This window comes from Xyrauchen texanus, chromosome 5, assembly GCF_025860055.1.
Source record: "Xyrauchen texanus isolate HMW12.3.18 chromosome 5, RBS_HiC_50CHRs, whole genome shotgun sequence".
NCBI classification, from domain to species: Eukaryota; Metazoa; Chordata; class Actinopteri; order Cypriniformes; family Catostomidae; genus Xyrauchen; species Xyrauchen texanus.
Window position 1 is genome coordinate 5505777 of NC_068280.1, and position 16319 is coordinate 5522095.

General features: G+C 39.2%; 1 protein-coding gene across 1 annotated transcript in view; it reads right to left on the minus strand.

Annotated features, from left to right (window-relative positions):
* The window catches only part of npnta (nephronectin a), a 69982-nt gene that overhangs the window by 1164 nt on the left and 52499 nt on the right, over positions 1 to 16319 (minus strand). Inside the window, 8 exon segments of the mRNA XM_052127008.1 lie at positions 943 to 1202; positions 1314 to 1412; positions 2256 to 2345; positions 4243 to 4668; positions 11576 to 11698; positions 11806 to 11920; positions 11922 to 11941; positions 14579 to 14698. Of these exon segments, the coding sequence (XP_051982968.1) occupies positions 943 to 1202; positions 1314 to 1412; positions 2256 to 2345; positions 4243 to 4668; positions 11576 to 11698; positions 11806 to 11920; positions 11922 to 11941; positions 14579 to 14698 (1253 nt within the window).

The window sequence follows — 16319 nt, forward strand, 5'->3', positions numbered from 1 at the left end:
TTGACGTCAGTGTTTGGTTTGTTTGTTTGGTGTGTAAGAATTTTTTAGATGATTCAAACGTACCATACTTAATTCAAACTTTGCCTTTCTGGATGGATGGGTTGATGGATGAATGGGTCGATGGATGGATGGATTGATGGAAATGGATGGATGGATGATGGATGAATGGGCTGATGGGTCAATGGGTGTGTGGATGGATGGATGATAGATGGATGGATGAATGGATAGTCGATAGATGGATGGATGATCGATGAATGGATTGATAGAGGCTGTAGATGGATGATGGATGGATGGATGGATGGATGGAAGGATGAATGGGTCGATGGTTGGATGTATAGAGGCTGTGGATGGATGGATCAATAGGTGGGTGGGTAGATAGATGGATGGATGGGTCAATGGGTGAGCAGATAGATAGATGGATGGTCGATGGATTAATGTGTCAAAGGATGGATGGATAGATGGGTCAATGGGTGGATAATAGATAGATTGTTGGATGGATGGGTGTGTCGAAGGAAGGATGTATGGGTCAATGGGTGGGTGGGTGGGTTGGTGGATGGATGGATGTGTTGAAGGATGGATGTATGGGTCAATGGGTGGGTGGGTAGATGGATGGATGGATGTGTCGAAGGATGGATGTATGGGTCAATGGGTGGGTGGGTAGATGGATGGATGGACTATAGAACATTCCGTCAATGGGATCTTTTTGAGACTTGTACAAAAATCACAGTTCCAATAATTTACTAAAGACATACTGTAGCACACTACAGTATAGTCTGAAGGTCTGTGCCGAATTTGGTAGATCAATCTTGTATCTTTAAAAGCTCTTGGAGGACTTAAAGTAATATATTTTGGTCTTCGTTTAGGGATTTTGGAAAAACGCTAATCAAAGTGTTTCAAGCCAACATAAATATAATGGTAAAATTACAAAACTTATGTACTTACACTCTCTAGTCCATTGCCCCAAATTGTGATCTGCGTTGACCTCCAGCCATTTCCTCCTGTTCTACCCCAGACTGTGGGGCTGTGCTGCCTTGCCTTCTGTACAAACACCTGTAGCATGCCCACATGATGTCCTGCCATCTTGTGTCGGAATGCCAGGCAGAGGTTACCATCATTCCAGGGCGGAGTCAGAGGGAGGATCAACTGAGCACCACGACCACCCAGCTTCTCTCCGCCCTCAGAGACAGTCAGGTACTGCCCACCTACAACAGAGAGGTTTAAGTGGACATGGGTGCAATCAAAATGGTCTTTTTTTATTTACTAAAAAGTACATTTTTTACATAACAAAATTACATTGAAAAAGTGGTCTCTACCAGAAGGATCTGCAGCTGTCTCCCAGTGAAGGTCTCCCTCTCTGTGCTGGATCCAGCCACACAGACCATGATCAAAAGAGCAGCTTAGATAGCCACTATCTGTGGAACATTACACAGCTGCTCAAAAATGTCACTGTATTACAATGAAATAAAAATATAAAATGCATTTTAAGCATAAAAAATATCAAAAGAAAGAAATGCTAAATTATATTTTCCTCAATGACATGTGTGGGTACTGTGTGGGTGGGGTGGGTGGTTTATGAGGACATTTTTTAGGTAACAAACTGGTAATTACAAGGATATTTAGTTTATTTCTAGTGTCCCCATAATTCAAATCACTTAAAAAAAAAAAAAATGTAAAAGGTTTTTTGTGAGTGTTCAGTTTAGGTTTAGGGGATTGACTCTATAGTTCATACAGTATAAAAATCATTATGCCAATGGAGAGTCCTAATAAGGATAGCCACACCAACATTTTTATCCATATGGTACCATAAACTAAACAAAAACCATACATTTTGCCACATATACAGTATGAACATTCGCACCCATTTTTAGTGGACATTTAAGACTCTAGACTGTATTGCCAGTGTTGCAGGCTTAATTTAAGATGCCCCATTAACTAATGCCACCTATTACTGACCTTGCAGGCAGCGTAAATGAAAAGTAACTATGCCATTCCTTATTTACCACCTGGATAAGTCAAATGTGTCTGTTTACATGATGGCCAAATACCTTAAACTACTGATTCAATCAGAAGTCAAGATAAATTCTTTGACCTGCAGAAAGTTTGTCCATTAAATAAGCAATAACATTGCGAATACACTCTGACTTGTGTCAAATGGTCTATACTGACTGCATACTTCACTAGCACTGACTGGACCAATTATTGAACACTAAAATCTATCACCAATTTTAGCAGAGATAAAAGCAGCTTTGTCTTACCTGGATCATCCTTTAGCTCCTCTTCTGTGTTGCCCAGTTCAATGTCTAAATCAATATCAAGCACATTGTTCTGCCCATGATTTCGTGGTACTATAGGGAAGAAGAAAACAAACATTTTGGACATCTGCTTCTATTGGTAACTGCACAAATACACTACAAATCTGCACATTTCAGACAGAACTTAAAATTTCATCACTATTGCTCTATTGTCTTATGGTCATTTTGACGGTTAAAAGAATGGTAGTGATATAAAGAATATGCTATAAATACCACATACTATTAGAACCAGGCTTTCTGACATTGTCAATGAAAATGACACATGATAAAAGCGTTTTTAGCGCTTTAAAATAAATCTGTTTTATAAAGAAACTTATTTTTAAAAAGTGTTCTATCTGTGGTTTTATGGTTCAAATTGAGGTTGGCTCAAGAAGGCACTTTACAGCATGGTCCTAAACACCTTTAGTACTACAACAAATTGTATTGCATAAGTGGGGATGGAGGGATTTGTTCCACTGAATGTACAAAGTATTTCCATTTTGACTGCTCGTTCATTTGTTAAATGCACTTTCAGAGCTGGTTAATGTGGCTCGGGATAGGGAAGTTTGGGGCCCCCTGCTGGAGCTGCTGCCCCCGCGACCCGACTTCGGATAAGCGGTTGAAAATGGATGGATGGATGGAACAAAATTACATCAAATTGAATGGTCTTTTCTTTAAACAAAATTAAATGTATACAATTTTAAATCAATTTTTTTATTATTTTATTTTGTTAAAAAAACAAATATGCATTCCTGTTGACTCAATACAATTTTATGGAATTATGTTATGAAACTGAAATGCGTAAATCTTAACATACATTAACTGTGTGTATGTGTGTGTGTGTATATATATATATATATATATATTGTGTATTCAAAACTATATTATAGCTGCTTGAATTCCACAAAGACGACTTATCCCCTAAATCTGTTCTCCCATAACCGAAATATGGACCTAATGTTGGATCGGTGACATCTGACGAGCAAATGTGTATGTCCGTCACATATAAGGCAGGATAACCGCTGGAAGGAAGTCAAGGTTGAGATTAGTCTATTGATTTCAGTTATCCCTCAAGCTTTTGCTAGTGACAGTTCTATGTACACCCCTCCACTAGAAACAATGTCCGCCCTCTTAATAAGAACAAAGCATGTAGTTAACAAATATCAGCCTGAGGTCATATCTGATTACTGCAGGTGCTCACGCTGGGGCTACACAAATTTGACATGATCGTTATTGCCTCTGATTGATTAAAGAGTCATAATTACACATAATTTCTAGGTGTCTCTTTGCTTTATTTCCTTGCTGGTATTTTCTAAGCCATCATTATTTATTAGGGCTATTGAGGGCTTTCAGTGACAGTGCAGGGTATCTGATTTATGTCCTGAGGCTGCGCCGACTGGAAATGTAATCTCCTCTAGGTGTGTCTTCTGTTTTCATTAGGGGCTGTCATATGGATACCGTGCCTTCGGAAGCAATTTGCTTTCCTTAAAATCTGGCCAGCGGTTTCACTTTCTGGCAAACACAAGAGGTAGCACTAATAAGAGTCTGAACATGAAGGGCACAGCAAATCCTTTGGGGCAGGAAATGGTTTTCTTGCATAGATCAAAGTCCCTTATGTTCTTAACCCTTCGGTCCCTGGGCCACAGGCTTGGTGACTTAGTGGTAGACTACTACCAATTGGGGCTCAGTAATTGGACACATCAAGTGTGCATAGCTGCTGCAAAGGGGGCCCTTGAGTGTAGAGGTCAACTGATATAGTTTATTACGACCAATACGATATGGAAAACAACTGTGCAAATGTAAATGTTCTTCCTTTTCTACAGACGTCATGGTAAAAACGTTGCAATTTCTTACATCAGTTTGTCAACAAGTGGCCTGTTTCTTCCTAATTTGAATATTTAGGTCTCCAGGAAAGAATTTGATGATTCATTTTCAAGTGAAGTTTACTTACTGTGAACATCGCCTCTTTGTTTCTGGTTGTTGTCTTTTATGTTATTGTCAAACGGGATGACTGGTACTCGTGTCGGGATGAAAGGAACGACTGTAGTGACAGCATATTTGGTGGTGGTTGCGGTGGGCTGCCGGCGAGATGGGACGTTTGGTTTGGGTGTCACCACCACCGTGGGTCTACGAGTCAGAATGAGAGGTCTATGTGTGGTGGTCGTTGGGACTTTTGCTGCAGGGGTTGCTTTTTTCGTTGGAGGAGCTTTGGTGATGGTTGTTGTTGTAGGTGAGATCCGTTTAGCGGTCACTGGTGGTCTTGTTGTGGTTGTCCTCTTTTGGTCCAAGCCTGGAATTTTGTTCCCCCCTTTGTTGTTATTGTTGCTCGGTGTGGTCTTTCCTGGTCGTGGAGGGTCAATTATCACTTTTGGGATGGCTAAAAGAAAGAAAAAAAGCATTTATGAAGTACACACCTTACCATTTCTACAGGATTTTCGATTGACGAAGCTGACTTGCTCTGCATCTGAAACGACTTTCCTTTTCCGCTGATGTCACCAAGTGAGCTATTGGATAATGTTAACAAAATAAAAACCAAATAACAATTTATCCATTGTTTCAGCAAACTTGCGTTCAGGTCTGGCTTGATTCTGGGATGGAATGCCCAATTTTCACAACCCAATCAATTCCCAATGGATAAGTCCTGGGGAGGTGTGGTGGGCTAAAGCACATATCTGTTAATCAGAAGGTCACTGGTTCAAGCCCCATGGCCGCCACCACCATTGTGTCCTTGAGCAAGGCACTTAACTCCAGGTTGCTCTGGGGGGATTGTCCCTGTAATAAGTGCACTGTAAGTCGCTTTGGATAAAAGCATCTGATAAATGTAAATGTAAGTCCTGCATTTTTTCCCAAATTTCCGTTTGATTCTGATGTACATAACATTACAGAAGTAAAACATTTTTGTGAATGTTGTCCCAGAGATTAGGGTTGCTCTTTTAAAGCTCAGGAGACTTTATGGCGTTCTCAAATAGGTTTTACATATTAACATTGTCTCATATTTGTCTTCTAAACTTCCTTTGGAGAAATAAAATCGAAACAAACTAAACAACTGTTAACATCCAGTGAAGGTATAGAGCTATAAATTTAATGTGGATATTATAGAAAAATTTGATGACATTTTCACAGTAAACCCTAATGTTGTCATTAATGGAAAAATCAAGTTGACTTAATTTAACATTACTTGTAATCTCTAGGCTCATAACTGAAATATCGAAGTTCTTTGAAAAATCCATAGACTTTCTTTGAGAAATATGTTTTTTTAATGACTGCCCAAAAATATATTATAATCTAAACATTTTAGATGTGTTATTGTATGACCTAAATTTGAGTCCATTCAATTAAAATTATTAAGTTGAAACAACAACATTTAAATAGCAAATTTTAGTAAAGTCTACTTGCATCTAGTAACCTTAACTTAAATATTTCCTTCTATATGAACACCAAGTTAAGAGAACTTAATTGAATGCGTTTTGGAGACACCGTTACTTATTTCAGTGGAGTGAATGAGTTTACTCAATCAATTGAGTAGAGTCAACATAATAGGGATTTCAGTGTTTAGTTCATATTAAAATTATTCACTTTCGATTTTTTAAGTCTAAGTCACATTTGAAAAGTCTAAGTCACATTTTAAGACAATGATTTGATCTCTTCTGAGACGTGAGAGACTCAAGCGGAAGTCTCTATTTGACCTCCGTTGGCATTTAATCCCATTTCTTTCTATGAAACAATTGATATCACATAAAATGTATTTCTCCTTCCTACAGGGGTTCATGTTGACTTCTGCGATTCTGTGCACCTTTGTCTATAAACCCCTTAATTTTGTTAGTTGGAAGCCTGCTGCCAAGTTAGACTTCAGTAGAAACTTTAACATTCATTGTTTAGCCAAAAATCTAATACTGTAGGACACTTTCAGCTCAAGTTTAAAACAAACGCAAAAGGAGTCATTAGTCAAATCTGACATAATTACCAAAAGAGCAGACTGACCCTCAAGCTTGTGTCATTCTTAAGTAGGGATCACTAAAGTTTTGGATGTGAAAATGCCTTCTCAGGTTTCACAGAAGCTCTGATATCCAATTCCTTTTCATAGCCCCTGAGACACAAATGCTGAAGCAGGATTGGTGTTCTCTTCGGTTTAGCAATGATTAAAGTGGGTGTCAGGATCACAAACAGCATTTTTGTTCACTTAACCAATAATAACTAGATTAAGCAGACTGCCAGGGGTAATACTGTAATACAAAGCCACTGACGGTGGTGGGTAAAAGTTAAAACAAGCAGACAGTTTGTGCAGAGAGTGTACACGTGTGATGTCATTCGATGCTGACGGTGAGCCCTCCTTGGTTCGCAAAGATTAAGAATGTGGTAGTTATGAAGCTGAAGTCCATGCTGACTAAAGACGGAGTTGACAAAAGAATTCCTGAGAGGAAAACGATATATGAGACAGTGAGGAGATTTTCTTTCATTTATTCTGAAGTGTAGCCGCACCAAAAAGAGATTCCTTAAGCCGCAGGCATGGCCTGGTAAATGTATTAATCACAGAAAATCATTATTAATGATTCTAGAATTTTTTTTCTCTCTTTTTTTAAAAATTCTATTCTTGTTCTATTTCTGACCCTCCCTGACATGTATATAGAAAGTCAAAACTCGTTTTTAAATATTTACAGTTTCTGGCAGTAAAAAAACATAAAATATGACATTTTATTAGCGAATGTGTTCATTCATTTTGTATTTATTTTTTATATATATACACTGGCGCCCAAATGTTTGGAAAAATTTACAGATTTTGCTGTTTTGGGATTCACCAAAGTGGCATTCAACTGATCACAAAGTATAGCTAGCACATTACTAATGTAAAAAACAGCATCATCACTATTTGAAAACCTAGACAGTCCCCATTTCCAGCAGCCATCACTCTAACACTTTATCCTTGAGTAATCAAGCTAAATTGCTAATTTGGTACTAGAAAATCACTTGCCATTATATTAAAAACAATTGAAAGCTATTTAATTAATTAAATGAAGCTAAAAATCGTCTTTGTGTTTGATTTTGAGTTGCCACCGTATGCAATAGACTGGCATGTCTTAAGGTCAATATTGCCAAAAAGAAACAGCTTTCTCTAGAAACTCATCAGTCAATCATTGTTTTGAGGAATGAATCTATACAATGCTTGAAATTACCAAAAAACTGAAGATTTCATCCAAAGGTGTAACTACAGTCTTCAAAGTCAAAGCACAACTGGCTCTAGCAAGGACAGAAAGAGATGTGGAAGATGTGCAACTAAACAAGAGGATAAGTACATCAGAGTCTCTAGTTTGAGAAATAGACGCCTCACATGTCCTCCGCTGACAGCTTCATTGAATTCTACCCGCTCAACACCAGTTTCATGTACAACAGTAAAGAGAAGACTCAGGGGTGCAGAACTTACGGGAAGTATTGCAAAGAAAAAGCCACTTTTGAAACAGAAAAACAAAAAGAAAAGGTTCGAGTGGGCAAAGAAACACAGACATTGGGCAACAGATAACTGGAAAAGAGTGTTACGGATCTTAACCCCATTGAGCTTTTGTGGGATCAGCTAGACTGTAAGGTGCATGAGAAGTGCCCGACAAGACAGACACATCTATGGCAAGTGCTACAGGAAGTGTGGGGTGAAATGTCACCTGAGTATCTGGACAAACTGACAGCTGGAATGGCAAGGATCTGCAAAGCTGTCATTGCTGCACGTGGAGGATTGTTTCTCTCCCCAATTTGGAATGCCCAATTCCTAATGCGCTGTGTAGGTCCTCGTGGTGGCTCACCTCAATCTGGGTGGTGGAGGACGAATCTCAGTTGCCTCCGCGTCTGAGACCGTCAATCCGCGCATCTTATCACGTGGCTTGTTGAGCGCGTTACCGCAGAGACGTAGCGCATGTGGAGTCTCACACTATTCTCCGTGGCATCCACACACAACTCACCGAGAGCAAACCACATTATGGTGACCACGAGGAGGTTAGCCCAAAGTGACTCTACCCACCCTAGCAACCGGGCAAAATGGTTGCTAAGGAAGCCTGAGCACTCAGCAAGCCCTGGATTCGAACTTGTGACTCCAGGTGTGGTAGTCAGCATCTTTACTTGCTGAGCATTTAGAAATAAATGACGTTACAAAAGTTAGGCAACATTTGTTAACATTAGAAATAATTATTGCTACTCTGATAAGGATGTCAACGATGTAAAGTTCATAACTGCAGGATATTCTGGCCAAATAGTCCACGGTAGTAACTCATTTATAAATTTTCATTGTTACCAACCAGTGGTCAACATCATTTCAAGACTCACATGTCCTTGGCAAGCCTAGGACTAAAGATTTATTTATATAAATTATTGCCGATATAAAGAAAAATACACGTGTGCTAGCAATTGAAATGTTCTGCACCGATTACAGTATAATTATTGTATTTCACTACACACAGACGTGTGTGTGTGTGTGTGTGTGTGTGTGTGTAATTACACAACTATACATACACCATATCAATAAAATATCTTACCTGTTGAGTAAGAAAAAAGCCATCTCTTGGTCGCTTTTAAATCCTTTCAGATCTCAGAGTTGTTGCCACCTCTGAAAAGCCAAGCCGACGATGAGTCAGGTTTTATTACGAACTCTGTCGCTTTCCCTTTTTGCTTGTATTCTCTGCTCTGTTCGGTGTTTCTTTGTTTTTACAACCAGTGATTCCCCAGAGATTTGCCGTTTTTAAGGATCCATGGTCAATTTTTCTCATTCGTTGTGACAAACTTTCAGCTTCACGCTAATCCCCCACCATACAAGCTCTACAGTTGCCAGATATGGAAGTGGAGCGTAGTTCTAGCGGGAAGACCAGCAGGTGTATATCATCACATCATTAGCTGGGTAACTCCTAGCCAATCGCACGTAAGCTATGCTTTATAAGTCCGCTCACAACCTATCACATTGCTGTTTCGGTGTGCTAACACTGCAACCTCCACCTCCCCACCACCACCAGTTGAGCCCTGTCCCGCAGGGGTGTAGGCTCCTCGCCCCTGCCTCCTATCTCCGGCAGGACATGACGGTTCCGGGTACAACTCCCTCGGACTGCCGGACGGGGCCTACGCCAAAGAGAGAGACATCACCTCCCGTTTTACATCTATCAAATAAATGGCATCTCAAACTTCACTCAAGCCTGCGTGTCTTCCCGATAGAACTTATTTTCTCTGTGTACGGGTGTACGGGCATTCATGGTCTCTGGCAGCAAAGACTACAAATAAATAAATAAAAAATAAAAAAAGACATTTACTACATATTACATTTATTGATATGCATAAGAAATGCATGGTAACTGTTGATAGACTGCCATCTTTAAGCCATTCCAAACATTTCTAAAGGAATTTAAGCCATGAGTGTGTGAACATTCACCCTTCTGTCCTTCAACTGCTGTATGGTTGGTTGGTTGGTGAAATGCTGTGGGACATTGTCATGCTGAAAGGTGATGACGCTCAACCTCCTGGCTGAGGGTTATGGCTTTTCATCAAGAATTTGAATCATCCATCTTCTATTCCTTACTGACGAGTGCCCCAAAAGCAGCCAAAGGTAAATATTCCTACAACAGCATGCTGTCACCACCACGCTTATAGCTGTAATGGTGTGTTTCAGTTTAAAAAGTACACTGTTTGGCACATTCGAGCCAAAATGTTTGAATGTATAATATGACCTTTGTATTTTTTTAACTAGGTCATTAAATTTGAGTAAACTATAGGGCTAAATGTTGCTGTTTAGTTGCCAGCCTCTATTTCAAGCCAGACTTTGTGAAATGGCATTCACATAATATCCAGTGTTTGCCATAAAAGCCTGTAGCTCCTTAAAAATCCATCAAGCGGCTGGCAAGTTTCTGATTAGCCTCCTCGGTAATCTTGTTTCGACGGATGGCTGTACACCTTCCACCTCTTAATGATAACCTTGAATGTGCTCCTGTGCTTGAAAGTCTTTTTACTAATGACTCCTGGCTTATGCATTGGCTTATTCAAAAGCTTAACCTTAAAGAGCTTTTCTTATAATAAGAGGTGATCCAGTGCTGGAGTTTGTTATTTTTAATGTTATATAATGAGCGCTCGTTGCGGCTGGGACTCTAGGACCGGCCACATTAGGCCGACACACTGACGAGTGGCATCTCCTATCAGACATTTTTGCTTCGGCTCAAGTGTGTTTACCTTCCCTTCTGCCGCGACTGGAAGCATGTTGCGTCAGAAGTGTGGGAGATCCAGGTTCGGATCCCACATAGAAACCAGGAAGTAATCGTGTTCACGTAATCAGTTACCAAAGCGATTCAGAGGTTGCAGTTTCCATCCAGGCCAGCATCATCCAATCATGGCCAACATTGTTCAAATAAAATTTTGCATGAAACATTCTGAATCTAAGTACTGATTACCATTGTCCCATAACTGCCAACCATGTTAAGTGGTCCAAACATCATCTGCAGCCTGAAACTGAACATTTGACTGGATGTTAGGAGTGAACGCACTTGGTTGCATAGGAAAACTATACAGTAGGATGTTCCCTTGTTCCCTTATTAGTGAATGACTTAACCTCCAGTGTACAGTCTGTCTTCACTGATCTCAGAACAGTTTGAAATACCCCTTATTTTCATACATACTCAGTATAAAGCCTTTAAAAGCAAAATTCTCCAGCTTTTGGATGCATCCATTGATTCTTAGTCAATAAAGGATATTTTAAGGAAAATGAGCCTGTAGATTGAGTGTACATTTTTTAAATGGCACATCAGATGAAAATGGAGACTCTACTCTTTCGACTTAAACAGGGTTTAATGTAAAAACATCACAAGTTTTCTTACAAGAAGTAGTTTTGTTGCCGTTTCTCCCAGAGACAAACTCAGCTGTGATCTGCGCCATGTTGTTTTGTCACATGACTCGATGTGTCGGAAGTTTAACCCTTTAATGACAGCACAGAGTCTCTTGAACTGAGATCAGTCAATTCAATAAAATTATGAATAGCCTATAGCGAAGCCGAAACATAATGTCCACACATGTGGACATGAGGTCTCAGGGGGTTAAAGAAAAGAAAAGAAGTAACAATTCGAAATACATTTTTGTGGAAATCAACAGTATGTCCCAAATGCTGTTCGATTGAGCCTAACCTGTACAGAACCCAGAATATTCATTTAAAAGAGCAACATGTATTTTAAAAGAGGTGGATTTCTATACCCACTGTATCATTGGAGATTGATTACAGAGCATGGTCGCGAGATCATATGTAGCGGTAGCAGTCATTTTTTTGATCGCCTACTTACGTTTGCAGTTGTAGCCCACGCCTCTATTGTCATCCTTGCACTTGCACTTGTATGAACCATGTGTGTTATAGCAGGTAGCGTAGGCACCGCACAGGTGTTGACCTGAAGAACACTCATTCACATCTGGAAAAACAAATTGAAATAAAAAATTAAACCAGAGAGTATCAAACTGCTGAGGTAGTATGTGACACACACACACACAAATATATATATATGGCTAGTTTACTTACCTGCACACTGATATTTCCCATTGATGTACTGCAGATCAAAGCCATCATGGCACTTGCAGATGTAACTTCCAAACGTGTTGATGCATTTACGGAAGCGGGGACAAATTGCGTGACCTTGTGACACACTCATCCACATCTGCAAAACAAGCAGACCAATCCATCATTATGCTTCCTCAGTTGTTTCATTCAGATTGGATCAATGTTAAAAAGGTCTCTCTTGGTGAATTAAAGACTGATTTTGAGCGTAAGCTCATAGTGGTTTAGTCAGCATCACCCTTGCTCAGATCATCTCTGCAGTTAAACAGTTATGAAGCTATTTCAAAGCTCTTTGTCACATTTAACCATAAAACCAGCCAACCAGACTGAAATTTGCAGTCTTGGAAAAAGGTTTTGCCATTTTTAGATGCAATACGCATCAGAATGGTCTAGTGGCGTGTCATCTGAGGCTGAGACTGGGGTATAGCGAATTCGATCAAACTCCACACATTTCTGTAGATGTACATACAAGCTGCACTCTGTTCCCCAAAGCAATAAGTCTTCTACTAAAAATACCTAAAGAGCCCAAACACCTGTGCCGTGAAATGCAAAGATGGCCAGTCCCTGATTGATGGCTCCCTTTTAAAAAATTCACACTGCTACCTGCTTTTCCTCATAGCCTCCAGACCCACAAAGAACATAGAAATGTGGAAAATTAAAGAGACAACCAGGACATATGTGTTTAAGTGCCACATGTTAACTTACTCAATTTGTCACATTCCATTTGTGATTAAGTGATCTGCATGGTTAACTTCTGAATGGATGCTGCTTTAATGCTATGAAACATTCAGTCTCTGTGAGTATGGAATGAACAGTCATTATCAAATGCCCCAATGAAATTCTCTGGCACGTCAACTGTAATTAATGGGAACAGAGCATCGAATGCAAGCGAAAGTGTTTCATGACATGTTCGTAATAGCACAGGTTCGCCATCTTTTTTTGACAACCACAAAATAAAATACAAATGTTTTTTTCAATAATGTTAAAGAGATCCAATTGTTTCTTTTCCTTTTCAATTTTCCTCCATAAGTCCACTTATAATGTTAGTAAAGTATTTTTTTGCACCAAAAACCATCAGAATGTTTTTTTCATTACCATTTTCCTCCCTTTCACTGACCCTTAGAATTAAACGGCCATTTTTTCGAATTGTACTTTAAACCCTTAAATAAACTGTTGTTTTGCAACTGGCGGTCAAACACACGTTGAGCTTCGGTACACATATGTATTTTCTCAGTAACATATTGAGTTTAAATTGATGTACAACTTACATATATATCAATAATACACCCAAATGGCATAAACCACATCATACTGTTCAAGTGTTACACTTGCTATAGTTTACTTCCATGTTGCTTCTTTGTCAAACAGCAATATCAAATGTAAATCAAGAGAATCACTTAAACAACAGCACGACTTTGAGAAACAAATAGCTTTATAATATGTACTGTATGTGTACACACATTTGGAATATCAACTATTCGCCACCATCGCGACGAGAACTTACAGGACTGGGACTAAACCGCTGTGTGGCTACAAGAAAGCCAATTGTTAGTGAGGCTAATCAGAAAAAACGACTTCAGTTTGCTGGGGAGCATAAAGATTGGACTGTGGAGCAATGGAAAAAGGTCATGTGGTCTGATGAGTCCAGATTTACCCAATACCAAAGCGATGGGCGAGTCAGGGTAAGAAGGGAAGCGCATGATGCACCCGTCATGCATAGTGCCCACTGTACAAGCCTCTGGAGGCAGTGTCATGATCTGGGATTGCTTCAATTGGTCAGGTCTACTCTCAGTAACGTTATGCGGCAATAAAATGAAGTCAGCTGACTATCTGAATGTACTGAATGACCAGGTTATCCCATCAATGGATTTTTTTCTTCCCTGACTGCACGGACATATTCCAGGACAACAATGCCAAGATTCATCAGGCTCAAATTGTGAAAGAGTGGTTCAGGGAGCATGAGGAATCCTTTTCACACATGAACTGACCACCACAGAGTCCTGAACTTAACCCCATTGAAATCCTTTGGGATGTGCTAGCGAAGACTTTTCAGAGTGGTTCGACTCAACAGCCATCAACATAAGATCTTGGGCAAAAATGTTACATATAAACTGGCCCAAATGAGCATTGCCTGGCGGTTGGCGGCACAGCTTTGTGGCAGTTCTGTATAACGTGGCGGCCCATGCGGACCCATTTCGTGACCGGCACACCAGGAAAAGTCCCGGTTCTCCCAATGACATTGATTTCCTGAAATAGTAAACTTATCTAGATATGAAATAATCATAAAACTATAATTTATGGAACCGCAAATATATATTGCCATACATATCTTGGGTAATTAACAACCCTATACACTTTTGGTAACTAAGCAAGTGGAAAAAATATATTTTTTGTGTAAACGCCCTCTTCGTATATGGATATGCAGAGTGGCAGGTGCTACATACAGACAGAAACAGCACAAGATTTGGCCGATTTTCCTGTATTTTTCTGACATTAGAAATCCAAGGATTTCAAAACTAGTTGTTTTAGCAGCTCAGTTTCAATAGATTCTCTTTTCGGACTGGAGAGTTAGTTTTGAGTTCAGAAAGTTACAGTATGTTTTCCTAGTGCATGAACCCTTTTATCTCAAAAGATCAAGGAAAATGTGGTTCCACATGATATGACCTCTTTAAAGTAATAAGTAAAGCATTAAATTGTGATTGGTTTCTGGTGCAATGCATTACCCATGAACACATACCCACACAGGTCCTGCCATCTGGTGCCAGCTGTAGACCTGGGGACGGGCATTGGCAGCGAACCTCTCCTTTCATTACTTCACAGCCATACTGGCAATTCGCCATGCTGCATGTCCGGGCATCTGAGAGAGACAAACGGATAGTAGATTTAGCAGTTCTGATACAACAACATATCGCTGCCACTTTCAGTACAACACAGAACAAGGGCTGTATCTCAGTTACTATAAGGATTTAAGACAAAAGTCCAATTACACAATTATGTGTTTTCTCTAGTAGTGGTTTTGTATGCTTGTTTCAAACACCTAATTCAAAACCCTCTCAATAGAATTATTTTTCTATCCTCCAAACTAGAATTCCAACACCACCATATTTTGTAGCAACTGTTGGGTTAATAAGTGAACACATTAAGACTACACTGGGGAAGGGTCAAATGTAGATTAAAACTCAAGACAAGTACATTTTTAATAAATGCAAAGTCGAGGCAAGTTTTGGGGCAAGTTGTCACATGTTTTCTTTTTTTATTATTATTATAAACCCACCGAAATATTCACTGGAATAAAAAGTGTGACATCTAGCCCCGGTCTCCCCTTCATACAAAACAACATTTCCCTATAGATTTTCCATATATTAGCAACCAAGCATATGAACACAGATGGACAGCCCACTATACATTCATTAAATGAGGTGCAAGGCCACACGGTTCGCAAAAGAGAGCACACTATTCCAGATTTAGCTTCATGGCCTTGAAGGAAATGGGCAGTGAAGCAGATAACCTTGCTTTATTAGATTTTGCTGTGATACACTAGCCCTGCGGAAAAACAGCACTCCACATTCTCAATCAGTGTCGAGGGTTGAGAATGTGGAAATTTCACATTAAACTCTTTCCATTTCTTTAAAACGCTTTAAAAAGATAATACTCACAATGATTCATTTCTTGCCAATTAAATATTTTAACGCTGAAAATGACTTCCATGTATTATCCAAGGACTTTTTAATCACGGTTAAAATTAAAACCCTTACAGGTGCACTGAGTAATTTTTGTTTTTATGTCATCTTGCAATTACACTGACACCTAGTGGTTTGGATGCAGCATCATTTAAAATCAATTGTTTTCAGTTTCAAATGCTATTGTAGAAATTTAGTATTCACAATCAGCCATGATTAATGTAATCCATGAGTTAATGAGCAGTTACTAAAATTAGGTGAGAAATATTCATCGGGTCATGTGATTCTAACATTGCAGCTCCCATAACAGGACCCTCTCCATGTAGAATAAAACAGCTTTTATAAGGTTACTGATATAACTGGAATCTTCCTCTCATGCTCATGATTGTATACATATGTTTCAAAATTACTGTTCATTTATTTAGATAATAATTAAATAATTACTGACTGCACATTTAATATATAATAAATATTATAAATAAATGTAATTTGAATTATGTGTATTAACATGAAAAAAATTATATTTTGACTTAGACATGTAAACCTGAACAGACTCTTATCAGATTAACACCAAACCTCATCAAAACTATGCAGTAATCTGTGATCTAAGCATCTCTTTACCACCCACTTAAAGACACTAGCTCCATACTTTGATTAACTTGTGATTCAGTGGTTTTGCTGTGTGAGGTGAGAAAATATTTATCAGAGCGTGGAATCTTGGACCCTTTAGAAGTGCAGTTAGCACCAGGCAAGCTCAGGCACGGTCCACTTGGCATAGTCAGCATTGCTTAAGGCCAG